This window comes from Procambarus clarkii, chromosome 79 (genome assembly GCF_040958095.1).
Source record: "Procambarus clarkii isolate CNS0578487 chromosome 79, FALCON_Pclarkii_2.0, whole genome shotgun sequence".
Taxonomy (NCBI): domain Eukaryota; kingdom Metazoa; phylum Arthropoda; class Malacostraca; order Decapoda; family Cambaridae; genus Procambarus; species Procambarus clarkii.
Window position 1 is genome coordinate 8,968,488 of NC_091228.1, and position 13,967 is coordinate 8,982,454.

At 44.4% G+C, this 13,967-nt stretch overlaps 1 protein-coding gene across 1 annotated transcript in view; it reads right to left on the reverse strand.

Annotated features, from left to right (window-relative positions):
• Positions 1–13,967, reverse strand: part of LOC123764584 (murinoglobulin-1-like) — a 111,308-nt gene that overhangs the window by 42,518 nt on the left and 54,823 nt on the right. The window contains 2 exon segments of the mRNA XM_069314656.1: positions 11,915–11,997; positions 12,807–12,947. Of these exon segments, the coding sequence (XP_069170757.1) occupies positions 11,915–11,997; positions 12,807–12,947 (224 nt within the window).

A 13,967-nucleotide genomic window follows, 5' to 3' on the forward strand; every position in this document is an offset into this window, starting at 1 on the left:
GCTGCAGAAGGCCTATTGGCCCATACGAGGCAGCTCCTATCTATAACCACACAATCCCTCTCATATACATGTCCAACCCGCGCTTGAAACAATCTAGGGACCCCACCTCCACCACGTTACGCGGTAATTGGTTCCACAAATCAACAACCCAGTTACTGAACCAGTATTTACCCAAGTCTTTCCTAAATCTAAACTTATCCAATTTATACCCATTGTTTCGTGTTATTAATTGTTAACTTAATTTATATATGCAAGTATACATGCAATGTATTTATATTCAATTTATATGATTAGGTACAGTCAGCTTGACTGAATCTCTTCCAACACCATGGACACTTATGAGGTCTTATTTACTTATTGCAGCTGAATCTTTTCTCACATAATGGACACTCATGATGTCTAGTGCTTGGATAGAGATTCTACTGCTGCCCTACTATATAAATAAACTTATTGAGATATGAGGCATTGCCTCGCTTTATAACCAACAGACAGACTTATAGGATATTAAAGTTATACAAGCATACAATTGGCCAATTTATACAGTACTGTATTAACCTTCAATATACTTATCTGAAGCCGGGTGCCTGTCTGACAGTGCCAGACTTGATAACTTTCTTGTCGCGAGTATAGTCACAATATTTTATATAACAGCGTTGCTGTATAATGTAAAAGTAGCGTTGCTACGAGATTTTTCTTTAACTGCTTTGCAAAAAGATGAGGGTTGATAATGAAGGTGAAGACAAGTCACTGTGTGCTCCACTCTACACTGATAGATATAAATGTTCTAGGGATATTCCTTGTAGATATATTGTCCAGGTACTCCCCCAGTTCTAGAGAGTATTCACTGGTGATAAAGATAATTAGATAAGATGTCCTGAGCTAAATAATGTTCGCTAAGGATCCGTCACTGTTCACTCAGTTGTAAACAAACGCGAAGTGCGGGTGTGTTGGGCCCTTCTCTCCCAGCCATCGCCCCTTCATGCTCCCTGAGCACGGTAGCATTCTATAAATATTGATTGATTATTTTTACTGTCTAGACTTATGATTGAGATAAGATGTGATTATGATATAATTAGATATAGGATTTAAAGATTATAAGTAGTACTTGATAGTACCACTGATTCTTATTAAGGATTCGATATATAATCCCTACCAGAAGCGATTAATGTTTGTTATGATCTCAGCCTGCAGGAGAAACGAGTCTCCCTCCTTGAGAGTTATTCATCAAGCCTGACCTGATTAGAAGGTCTAGCAAATATTGAGGTGATAACCCATATGAAAAATAGTATGGTGGATTCAATGAACAGTTTAAGATTATGGGCAGTAAGTAAGGAAATAGATAAATGACTGGCTAGGAGATGTGGACATTTTGCTGGAGGCGTGAGGCTCGCTTCTGGAGGGGCTTTGACCTCACTTGAGTGCCAGACATCGCAGGGGAAAGCCGCGCTCCGTTGAGCTCCCGTCAGAAGGGAACCCCTAGTGATATATCTCGAAGAGAAGAGAAGTATGCAGATGTGCCAGCTGTAGAATCGAGCTGGGAACGTTGTGGTCTCAAGTCCTGGTCGACGAGCAGATATTAAATCGCCCAGAGGCATTATTGTGGGCCGTGGAAGTGCCCTGACTAAGCTCTGTCAGAGGGATAGCGCCCTGGACTAGACAATCTGTGGTAAGCACGATTTAAGCCAGTTCATAGTGATTGCTTGTAGTTGGTCGTGTGCCCAGCGACAGTAGCAATGTTTATTGATAAGTTAGACATGTTTTAATAAGGCAGAAGGCCTGAAATAAGAGAGTGGAGAGGGAGGAACATGGAGCGACGTCCGTCCCCTCTGAGCGCTGGCGGGCAACTGAGGGAGCCTGGCTCCTGATGGTGAAGGACCCTCCCTGAGTGAGGAGGCCCGCTGGGCGAGGTGGAGTATGGACCCGCCCAAAACGGGGGAGTCCACTCTCACTGTATGTAGAGGACAGATAGAGGTTTGAGGCAAACATATTGTGTGATTATTTTTGTTTATGTGTTAAAGGGGAAACATTTTATTGGAGTGTCGATGGGTTGCAGGTTTGTCTTTGGGGAAGAAGTTGCTGAGAACTTCGATGCCAGCACAGATGAAGTAGTTGATGAGACTCCAAGGTAGAGGAGGCGAGGACCTCGAGCTGTGAGGAGAAGTAGTGAAGAGGAGTGTCACGTGCTTCTGTAGAGGTGGTGAAGCACCATAGTTGCTCGAGGAAACTTCATGGTGAAGCAGCAAAGAGAGCTGTGGAGGAATCTAGCAGAAGTAGTAGAGCACCATAGATGCTCAAGGAAACTTCATGATAGCAGCCTGGAGGAGCTGCAGAGGATCCTGGTAGTTAAACCCAGAAGAACCTGAAGATATCAGGGTAGTGAACTTCCAGAGGTGGAAGGGAAGTTCTGGTGGATTACTTATAGGGAGTTGATAGTGTTTGGTTGTCATTAGCGTGCAAGACACAGTGAGAGGTGAGTGACTGTTTGCATTCTTATGTCAAGGAGTGTTTTACACTGAAGTTTAGAGTTACAGTCGTAGGCTGGATTACCTAGACGTATGCGTTCTAGGACTGATAGAGTGATCGATTGATCATTGTTGTGTATCAAGGAACGTTTATACTGATATATGTTATTGCATTCACATGTTGATTTTCATTGTACACATTTATAGATACATATATATATTCTCTTGCTGATGGTGCAACAGTGTATGTAGACTTGATCAACTTAAGGAGGTTGATAGTATCAGGTGGTGAAACAGGAGATAGGACACCACTTGATAAGCTGATGATAGAGTTCTGATGATGTTGGAGTGCAACCTGATTGTAATATTATAGAGAATAGGATTCATTATTATTATGTGTGTGTATGTATCGTGTATGTGCTTTGTCCAGTATATGTATTCCAATTTGCTGGTGTTTGCCCTTGTCCTAGTGAGGCTTCCCAGGAGGTAGTAAAGAATGAGAGAGAGAGAGAAAGAACCAAGAACCACTGCTGTGGACAGGGTAGAAGGTAATACTAATAAGTCAAAGGGGGATTGAGGAGATCATATCACCTTAGGAGAGAGTGGGGAGTCACAGCGGCTCGAGTGGGTGTGTGCACGTGACAACGAGGCTAAGTGTTGGAGCCGCATCCCCTAAACGTGTGACGTTGAGCCCCTCTCCAAGAGCCAGAAGCGCCAAGGGTGATCTCCTAGTGAGGTGTAAGCACTCTACCGAGTTGTGGGTTGGGTTGTCCGTAAAGAAGGATCAACGACAAATACACCACCAACCCACGACTATAATATGTTCCAATAGTTTTTTAATTAAGAAATCCTTCTAGAAGCTTCTGGATCCTTGAGAGATCATGCACAAAGTCATGTAGGCATATATAGGGCCCTATGATGTACGTGATCCAAGTGGCATTGTCATCTAGGATCAAGCTGTATAATGAATCTATAATGATTCTAATATGATTTTGATATGATTTCATATGATTTTGATACAATTTAAATATGATATAGATATGATATAGAAATAATACATTTCTTAGATGATTATTCGATATGGTGGGTAAAAATTTCCCACACATTAAACGAAAAGTTCCAAAGTGTGTTTGTACAATATGAAATCTTCAGGGAACCAGATACAATAAGAATTCCAGAGAACAACATAGAGCACATAGAGGTGTCTAGAGACGAAGTGGAAAAAATGCTGAAGGGGCTAAATAAGAACAAAGCAGTTGGTCCAGATGGAGTTTCACAATGGATTTTGAGAGAATGTGCACCTGAGTTCAGCATTCCACTTCAACTGATTTTTCAGGCATCCCTGTTTACAGGAGATGTAGCTGATGTGTGGAAAAAGGCTTACATAGTTCCAATCTACAAAAGTGGAAGCAGGGAAGACCCCCTTAATTATAGACCGGTTTCATTGACAAGTGTAATAGTCAAAATATTGGAAAAAATAATTAAAACTAAATGGGAAGAACACCTGGAGAGAAATGATATAATATCAGACAGACAGTATGGTTTTCGATCTGGAAGATCCTGTGTACCGAATTTACTCAGTTTCCATGATCGAGCAACAGAGATATTACAGGAAAGAGATGGTTGGGTTGACTGCATCTATCTGGACCTAAGAAAGACTTTCGACAGAGTTCCACATAACAGGTTGTCCTGGAAACTGGAAAATATTGGAGGGGTGACAGGTAAGCTTCTAACATAGATGAAAAATTTTCTGACTGATAGAAAAATGACGGCAGTGATCAGAGGCAATGTATCGGACTGGAGAAATGTCACAAGTGGAGTACCACAGGATTCAGTTCTTGCACCAGTGATATTTATTGTCTACATAAATGATCTACCAGTTGGTGTACCGAATTATATGAACATGTTTGCTGATGATAGAAGATAATAGGAAGGATAAGAAACTTAGATGATTGTCATGCCCTTCAAGATGACCTGGACAAAATAAGTATATGGAGCACCACTTGGCAAATGGAATCTAATGTTAATAAATGCTATGTTATGGAATGTGGAATAGGAGAACATAGACCTCACACAATCTATATATTATGTGAGAAATCTTTAAGGAATTCTGATAAAGAAAGAGATCTAGGGCTGGTTCTAGATAGAAAACTATTACCTGAGGACCACATAAAGAATATTATGCGAGGAGCCTATGCCACGCTTTCTAACTTCAGAATTGCTTTTAAATACATGGATGGCGATATACTAAAAAAATTGTTCACGACTTTTGTTAGACCAAAGCTTGAATATGCAGCGGCTGTGTGGTGCCAATATCTTAAGAAGCACATCAACAAACTGGAAATGGTGCAAAGGCATGCCACTAAGTGGCTCCCAGAACTGAAGGACAAGAGCTACGAGGAGAGGTTAGAGGCATTAAATATGCCAAAACTAGAAGACAGAAGAAAAAGAAGTGATATGATCACTACATACAATATAGTAACAGGAATTGATAAAATCGATTGGGAAGATTTTCTGAGACCTGGAACTTTAAGAACAAGAGGTCATAGATTTAAACTATCTAGACACAGATGCCGAAGAAATATAAGAAAATTCACTTTCGCAAACAGAGTAATAGATGGTTGGAACAAGTTAGGTGAGAAGGTGGTGGAGGCCAAGACCGTCAGTAGTTTCAGAGCGTTATATGACAAAGAGTGCTGGGAAGACTGGACACCACGAGCGTAGCTCTCATCCTGTAACTACACTTAGGTAATTACACTTAGGTAATTACACACAAAAACCCATACACACACATTAGGGCTCTGTACTCGGTCCTATCTTGTTTCTGATATATGTAAATGATCTCCCAGAGGGTATCGATTCATTTCTCTCAATGTTTGCGGACGATGCTAAAATTATGAGAAGGATTAAAACAGAAGAGGACTGTTTGAGGCTTCAAGAAGACCTAGACAAGCTGAAGGAATGGTCGAACAAATGGTTGTTAGAGTTTAACCCAACCAAATGTAATGTAATGAAGATAGGTGTAGGGAGCAGGAGGCCAGATACAAGGTATCATCTGGGAAAGGAAATTCTCCAGGAGTCAGAGAAGGAAAAAGACTTGGGGGTTGATATCACGCCAGACCTGTCTCCTGCAGCACATATCAAGCGGATAACATCAGCGGCATATGCCAGGCTGGCCAACATACGAACGGCATTCAGAAACTTGTGTAAAGAATCATTCAGAACATTGTATACCACATGTATACATGTCAGGCCAATCCTGGAGTATGCAGCCCCAGCATGGAGTCCATATCTAGTCATGGATAAGACTAAACTGGAAAAGGTTCAAAGGTTTGCCACCAGACAAGTACCCGAGCTGAGAGGTATGAGCTACGAGGAAAAACTACGGGAATTAAACCTCACTTCGCTGGAAGACAGAAGAGTTAGGGGGGACATGATCACCACATTCAAGATTCTGAAGGGAATTGATAGGGTAGATAAAGACAGTCTATTTAACACAAGGGGACACAGGTGGAAATTGAGTGCCCAAATGAGCCACAGAGATATTAGAAAGAACATTTTTAGTGTCAGAGTGGTTGACAAATGGATTGCATTAGGAAGTGATGTGGTGGAGGCTGACTCCATACACAGTTTTAAGTGTAGATATGATAGAGCCCGATAGGCTCAGGAATCTGTACACCTGTTGATTGACGGTTGAGAGGCGGGACCAAAGAGCCAGAGCTCAACCCCCACAAACACAACTAGGTGAGTACAACTAGGTGAGTACACGCTGGTAGTTGAGTGAACAGCACGCTGGATACATAGTCCTGTGGTCCCGGGATCGATTCCCGGCGCCGGCGGAAACAGATGGGCAGAGTTCCTTTCACCCTGATGCACCTGTTTTCTAGCAGTAAATAGGTACTTAAGAGTTAGACAGCTGCTACGGGCTGCTTCCTGTGTGTGAGTGTGTGTATACTCACCTATTTGTGCTTGCGGGGGTTGAGCTCTGGCTCTTAAGTCCCTCCTCTCAACTGTCAATCAACTGGTGTACAGGGTCCTGAGCCTACTGGGCTCTATCATATCTACACTGGAAACTGTGACAGTGTCAGACCACGGAGGAAGAATTGAAACAGGAATTTCCTTAAGTACTTTCGTATATTAATACATCTTCAGAAGGAATCATTCCTTCTGAAGATGTATTAATATACCAGGGTACTTAAGGAAATTCCTGTTTCAATTCTTCCTCCGTGGTCTGACACTCACATTTTTCATCACGTGTTAATTTTCGTGATTTACACACTCTTGAAACTGTGTATGGAGTCAGCCTCCACCACATTACTTCCTAATGCATTCCATTTGTCAACCACGCTGACACTAAAAAAAGTTCTTTCTAATATCTTTGTGACTCATTAGTGCACTCAATTTCCACCTGTGTTCCCTAGTGCGTGTTCCCCTTGTGTTAAACAGTATGTCCTTATCTACCATATCAATTCCTATGAGAATCTTGAATGTGGTGATCCTGTTCCCACCCCCCCCCCCAAACGCTTCTGTCCTCCAAAGACGTGAGGTTTGATTCCCGTAATCTCTCCTTGTAGCTCATACCTCTCAGCTCGGGTACTATTCTGGTGGCAAATGTTTGAACCTTTTCCAGTTTAGTCTTATGTTTGACTAGATATGAGTTCCATACTGGAGCTACATACTCCAGGATTGGTCTGACATATGTGGTATACAAAGTTCTGAATGATTCCTTACACAAGTTTCTAAATGCCGTTCTTATATTGGCCAGCCTGACATATGCCGCTGATGTTACCCTCTTGATATGGGCTTCAGGGGACAGGTCTGACGTGATATCAACCCCAAGTCCTTCTCTCTCTCTCTTGAAGTATTTCATCTCCCAAATGATACCTTGTATCTGGTCTCCTGCTCCCTTCACCTATCTTCATTGCATTACATTTGCTAGGGTTAAACTCTAACAACATTTGTTCGACCATTCCTTCAGTTTGTCCAGGTCTTCTTGAAGTCTCAAGCGGTCCTCCTCTGTCTTCTCATAATTTTGGCATCGTCAGCAAGCATTGAGAGGAATGAGTCTATACCCTCCTGGATATAATTTACGCATATCAGAAACAGGATAGGTCTCAATACAGAGACCTGTGGGACTCCACTGTTGACTTCACGCCAATCTGCATGAGGTCTCACCCCTCACTGTAACTCTCTGCTTCCTATTGCTTAGGTACTCGCCTATCCATTGGAGCATCTTACCAGTCACTCCTGCCTATCTCTCAGGCAGGAGAGACAGGTTCTTTGAGTGTGTGTGTGTGTGTGTACTCACCTAGTTGTACTAACCTAGTTGTGTTTGCGGGGGTTGAGCTCTGGCTCTTTGGTCCCGCCTCTCAAATGTCATTGAACTGGTGTACAGATTCCTGAGCCTACTGGGCTCTATCATATCTACATTTGAAACTGTGTATGGTATCAGCCTCCACCACATCACTGCCTAATGCTTTCCTCCTGTTAACTACTCTGATACTGAAAAAGTTCTTTCTAACGTCCCTGTGGCTCGCTTAGGTACTCAGTTTCCACCTGTGTCCCCTTGTTCACATACCACAAGTGTTGAATAGTTGATGCTTGTCTACCTTGTCAATTCCCCTGAGGATTTTGTAGGTAATGATCATGTCTCCCATTACTCTTCTGTCTTCAAGTGTCATAAGGTGCATCTCACACAGCCTTTCCTCGTAACTCATGCCTCATAGTTCCGGGACTAGCCTAGTGGCATATCTCTGAACTTTTTCCAGCTTCGTCTTGTGCTTGACAAGATACGGGCTCCATGCTGGGGACGCATACTCCAAGATTGGTCTTACATATGCGGTGTACAAGCTTCTGAATGATTTCTTACACAGGTTCCTGAAGGCTGTTCTGATGTTAGCCAGCCTCGCGTATGCCGCAGACATAATTCTTTTTATGTGGCTTCAGGAGACAGGTTTGGTGTGATATCAACTCCTGGATCTTTCTCTCTGACCGTTTCATGAAGTACTTCATCTCCTATTCTGTATCCTGTGTCTGGCCTCCAGTTTCCTCCGCCTAGTTTCATTACTTTACATTTACTCGGGTTTAACTTTAGCTTCCAGTTATTGGACTATTCATTCATTTTGTCTAGGTCATCTTGTAGCCTCCTACTTTCATCCTCTGTTTCGATTCTCCTCATGATTTTGGCATCATCAGCAAACATTGAGAGAAACGATTCTATACCCTCTGGGAGATCATTTACATATATCAGAAATAGTATAGGTCCAAGGACTGACCCCTGCGGGACTCCACTTGTAACGTCTCGCCAATCTGAGACCTCACCCCTCACATTGACTCGTTGTCTCCTGTTGCTTAGGTACTCCTTTATCTAATGGAGTACCTTCCCTTTAACATCTGCCTGCATCTCCAGCCTTTTCAATAGCCTCTTGTGTGGTACAGTATCAAAGGCTTTCTGACAATCCAAAAATATGCAGTCTGCCCACCCTACTCTCTCTTACCTGATTTTTGTTGCCTGGTTGTAGAATTCAAGTAACCCTTTGAGGCAGGACCTGCCATCCCTGAACCCATGTTGATGCTGTGTTACAAAGTTCTTTCGCTCCAGATTTTCCACTAGCTTTCTTCGCACAATCTTCTCCATCAGCTTGCATGGTATGCAGGTTAGGGACACTGGCCTGTAGTTCAGTGCCTCCTGTCTATCCCCTTTCTTGTATACCGGGACTACGTTAGCTGCTTTCCAAATTTCTGGCAGTTCCCCGTGTTGCCAGTGATTTGTTGTACACTATGGAGAGTAGCAGGCATAGTTCTTCTGCTCCTTCCTTTAGTATCCAAGGGGAGATTCCATCTGGGCCTATAGCCTTTGTCACATCTAACTGTAGTAAACACTTCCTTACTTCCACGCTGGTAATCTCAAACTCTTCCAGTGGTTCCTGGTTAGCTATTCCCTCTCTTATCTCTAGGATTTCTCCTTGCTCTAAGGTGAAGACCTGGAATTTCTTATTCAGTTCCTCACACATTTCCTTGTCGTTTGTAGTGAATCCTTCTTCCCCTATTTTTAATTTCATAACCTCTTCCTTTACTGTTTTTTTCTCCTGGTGTGGCTATGGAGCAATTTAGGCTGAGTCTTTGCCTTGCTTGCGATGTCATTTTCGTATTGTCTTTCTGCCTCTCTTCTCATCCTGACATATTCATTCCTGGCATTCTGATATCTTTGTCTGCTCTCAAGTGTCCTGTTATTCCTATAGTTTCTCCATGCCCTTTTACTTTGCTGCTTAGCTAGCCTACATCTCTTATTAAACCATGGGTTTCTCATCCTCATTTCACTGTTTTCCTTTTGGACTGGGACAAACTTGTTTGCTGCGTCCTTGCACTTCTGCGTGATGTAGTCCATCATGTCTTGGTCTGTCTTTCCCCTGAGTTCTGTTTCCCATGCTATATCTGTTAGGAATTTTCTTATCTCCTCATAGTTTCCCTTTCGATATGCTAACCTTTTGTTTTCGGTATCCCTCCTCGAGTTCAATAACCCTTCTTCAATCAAGTACTCAAACACCAGTACACTGTGGTCGCTCATTCCTACTGGGGCATCAAAACCGATTTCTCTTATGTCGGAGTCGTTCAGAGTGAAGACTAGGTCGAGTCTCGCTGGTTCGTCATTTCCTCTCATCCTTATGGGTTCTCTGACATGCTGGGTTAAAAAGTTTCTAGTCACCACCTCCAATAGTTTGGCTCTCCACGTATCCTCGCCTCCATGCGGTTCCTTGTTCTCCCAGTGAATCCTTTCGTGATTGAAGTCCCTCATGATGAGCAGGTGGGATCTATTTCTACAGGCAGCAGAGGCTGCCCTCTCAATTATGGAGTTAACTGCCTAGTTGTTCTTTTCATACTCTTGACTGGGTCTTCTGTCATTTGGTGGAGGGTTATATATTTCTGCTACTACTATTCTTGGTCCTCCCATTGTCATGGTGCCGGCTATGTAGTCTCTGAAACCATCACAGCCTGGTATAGCCATTTCCTTAAAACTCCATTCATTTCTCATGAGTAGGGCCACTCCACCTCCTCCCCTACCTTCCCTCTCTTTTCTTATTACTATGTACTCCTGGGGAAACACGGCATTCGTTATGATTCCAGAGAGTTTTGTTTCAGTGAGTCCGATTACATCTGGGTTTACTTCTTGTGCCCTTTCTCTTAGTTCACTTGCCTTGCTTGTGATCCCATCTACGTTCGAGTACATTACCGTGAAACTGACTCTCTTCTGCTTCTCCTCTGGGGGGGACCTGTGGGATCTGGGGCGAGTGGGAGCTGGGAGGATCTGGAATGGGGAGACTGGTGGAGGAGGAAGGGCTTGGGGGGGTTGGGGGGAGGGAGAGGGTAAGGGGGTGGGTGAGAGAGGGAGGGCAGGGGGGAGTGTGAGAGGGTGTGTGGGGGAGTGGAAGGGTGGGGGGGGGGGAGTGGAAGGGTTGGGGGAGCATGGGAGGAGGAGAGGCTTGGGGAGAAGGGGGGGGGGTTGGGGGCAGAAAAGGGGGGAGGGCGTGGGGGAAAGGGAAGGCTGAGTTGGGTGAGGAAGAGGGAATTGGTCCCGCCTCTCAACCGTCAATCAACTGGTGTACAGATTCCTGAGCCTACTGGGCTCTATCATATCTACATTTGAAACTGTGTATGGAGTCAGCCTCCACCACATCACTTCCTAATGTATTCCATTTACTAACTACTCTGACACTGAAAAAGTTCTTTCTAACGTCTCTGTGGCTCATTTGGGTACTCAGCTTCCACCTGTGTCCCCTTGTTCGCGTCCCACCAGTGTTGAATAGTTCATCCTTGTTTACCCGGTCGATTCCCCTGAGGATTTTGTAGGTTGTGATCATGTCCCCCCTTACTCTTCTGTCTTCCAGTGTCGTAAGGTGCATTTCCCGCAGCCTTTCCTCATAACTCATGCCTCTTAGTTTTGGGACTAGTCTAGTAGCATACCTTTGGACTTTTTCCAGCTTCGTCTTGTGCTTGACAAGGTACGGGCTCCATGCTGGGGTCGCATACTCCAGGATTGGTCTTACATATGTGGTGTACAAGATTCTGAATGATTCCTTACACAGGTTCCTGAACGCCGTTCTGATGTTAGCCAGCCTCGCATATGCCGCAGACGTTATTCTCTTTTTGTGGGCTTCAGGAGACAGGTTTGGTGTGATATCAACTCCTAGATCTTTCTCTCTGTCTGTTTCATTAAGTACTTCATCTCCTATTCTGTATCCTGTGCCTGGCCTCCTGTTTCCACTGCCTAGTTTCATTACTTTGCATTTACTCGGGTTGAACTTCAACCCGAGTGTGTGTGTGTGTGTGTGTGTGTGTGTGTGTGTGTGTGTGTGTGTGTGTGTGTGTGTGTGTGTGTGTGTGTGTGTGTGTGTGTGTGTGTGTGTGTGTGTGTGTGTGAAGGTGGTGATGGACTTCCTCTGGGAGAGTCCTACGCCCTTCTGTGGGTGGGCACACACGGCCTTGCCCACCCACTGTGTGATGGTGTCCGGTACAGTCACCTGCTGGGTGCTCACGCCTGACAATAACCACATGCAACACTAATTATTACATTTACACCTTTATGCCAAAACTGTAACCAAGTTCATAATTTTTCCAACACTGATTATATACATATTCTGATTTCAATTATTACTGAGAACTTCCCAGTAGAAGTGATGATTAGTGAAGGAGTGTTCATCATCCTCATCATACTTACGCACCTCAGGAGGCCGTAATTTACGCTGCACCAATTGCCCATCACCCTCCAGTTACAGTACAACAATTGACCATCACATGCAACTCCACACAGTCAATCAGCTCCTCCACCAACCGACACGTCGACAGCCATCCCCTCCACCCACTGACATGTTGACAACCAGCCCCTCCACCCACCGACACGTCGACACCCAACCCCTCCACCCACCGACACGTCGACAACCAGCCCCTCCACCCACCGACACGTCGACACCCAACCCCTCCACCCACCGACACGTCGACACCCAGCCCCTCCACCCACCAATAAACAGTGCATGAATGCGTGACACTAGAGGAAGATAAGTGTGAAGTTCTTTAAGTGGAATGAAATGTCAGTTGTCGTGTTCTGCATGAAAAAGGATTATAATGCATTTTGGATTTGAACTATTGCTGGCAACCTTTGGAAATAAAGACCAAATACAGCCCCCAATATAGTCTGTGAAGATCAGTGTTCACAGACAAACAAAACGGAACACTTTCACACATAAATCTATAAGCTGGAGACTTACGGGACAACGATGATGTCCCAGAGCCAAGTCTCCGGAAAATTCGTCCTAGGAACATCTGGCTGTTGTTCGCTGCCTTCCTTACTGGCGCTGTCTGTGGCGAAGGCCGGCGAGGGTGACTGGGGCCGGGCGGCGGCGGGCACAATATCACCAGCGAGGAAGCCAATAAAACCACCCACAGGTCCACCACTCGCTAGGTACACATCCTCTGAATAGTGACGACGCTCTGTAAAGTCAAGAGTTTTTATGTTCATCAGATGATTCAAGTTAAGTAATTACCCCCACCTCTCTAATATAATTGAGGCGAGAGCCGGCGTGTCTCGGGTCTCCCAGCACAGCCCAGCTAGCATATACTTCACAAGCAACACTGTCTCCACCACCACACATTTCCTGCCCTCCTCAGGCAGGCGGTCACATATCAACCATACTTACACTCCATTATAATTTATTCATATATTGTTATTTTATTTTAATAAATATTTGTTAAAAAGTTGCAGATAACACACACTTTTTCTTTTAACACACAAAACATTATTTCGCTCAACGTTAATATTTTGTTTATTTTTACTAAATACGTAATTGAAGTGTTTTCGCTTCCCCGTTCATCAAGGACCAGCAGCTGGCGCTGTTTTTGTTGATAATCCATGTTGGTGTCACTAATTAACATTTACCTTATGCGTACAGCGTTGTGCACCTACACCACGGTAGTGTGCACAACACTAGCAGGGGTAACATGTGCACCTACACCAAGGTAGTGTGCACAACACTAGCAAGGGTAACATCATGTGCACCTACACCACGGTAGTGTGCACAACACTAGCAGGGGTAACATGTGCACCTACACCACGGTAGTGTGCACAACACTAGCAGGGGTAACATGTGCACCTACACCACGGTAGTGTGCACAACACTAGCAGGGGTAACATGTGCACCTACACCAAGGTAGTGTGCACAACACTAGCAGGGGTAACATGTGCACCTACACCACGGTAGTGTGCACAAAACTAGCAGGGGTAACATGTGCACCTACACCACGGTAGTGTGCACAACACTAGCAGGGGTAACATGTGCACCTACACCACGGTAGTGTGCACAACACTAGCAGGGGTAACATGTGCACCTACACCACGGTAGTGTGCACAACACTAGCAGGGGTAACATGTGCACCTACACCACGGTAGTGTGCACAACACTTGCAGGGGTAACATGTGCACCTACACCAAGGTAGTGTGCACAACACTAGCAG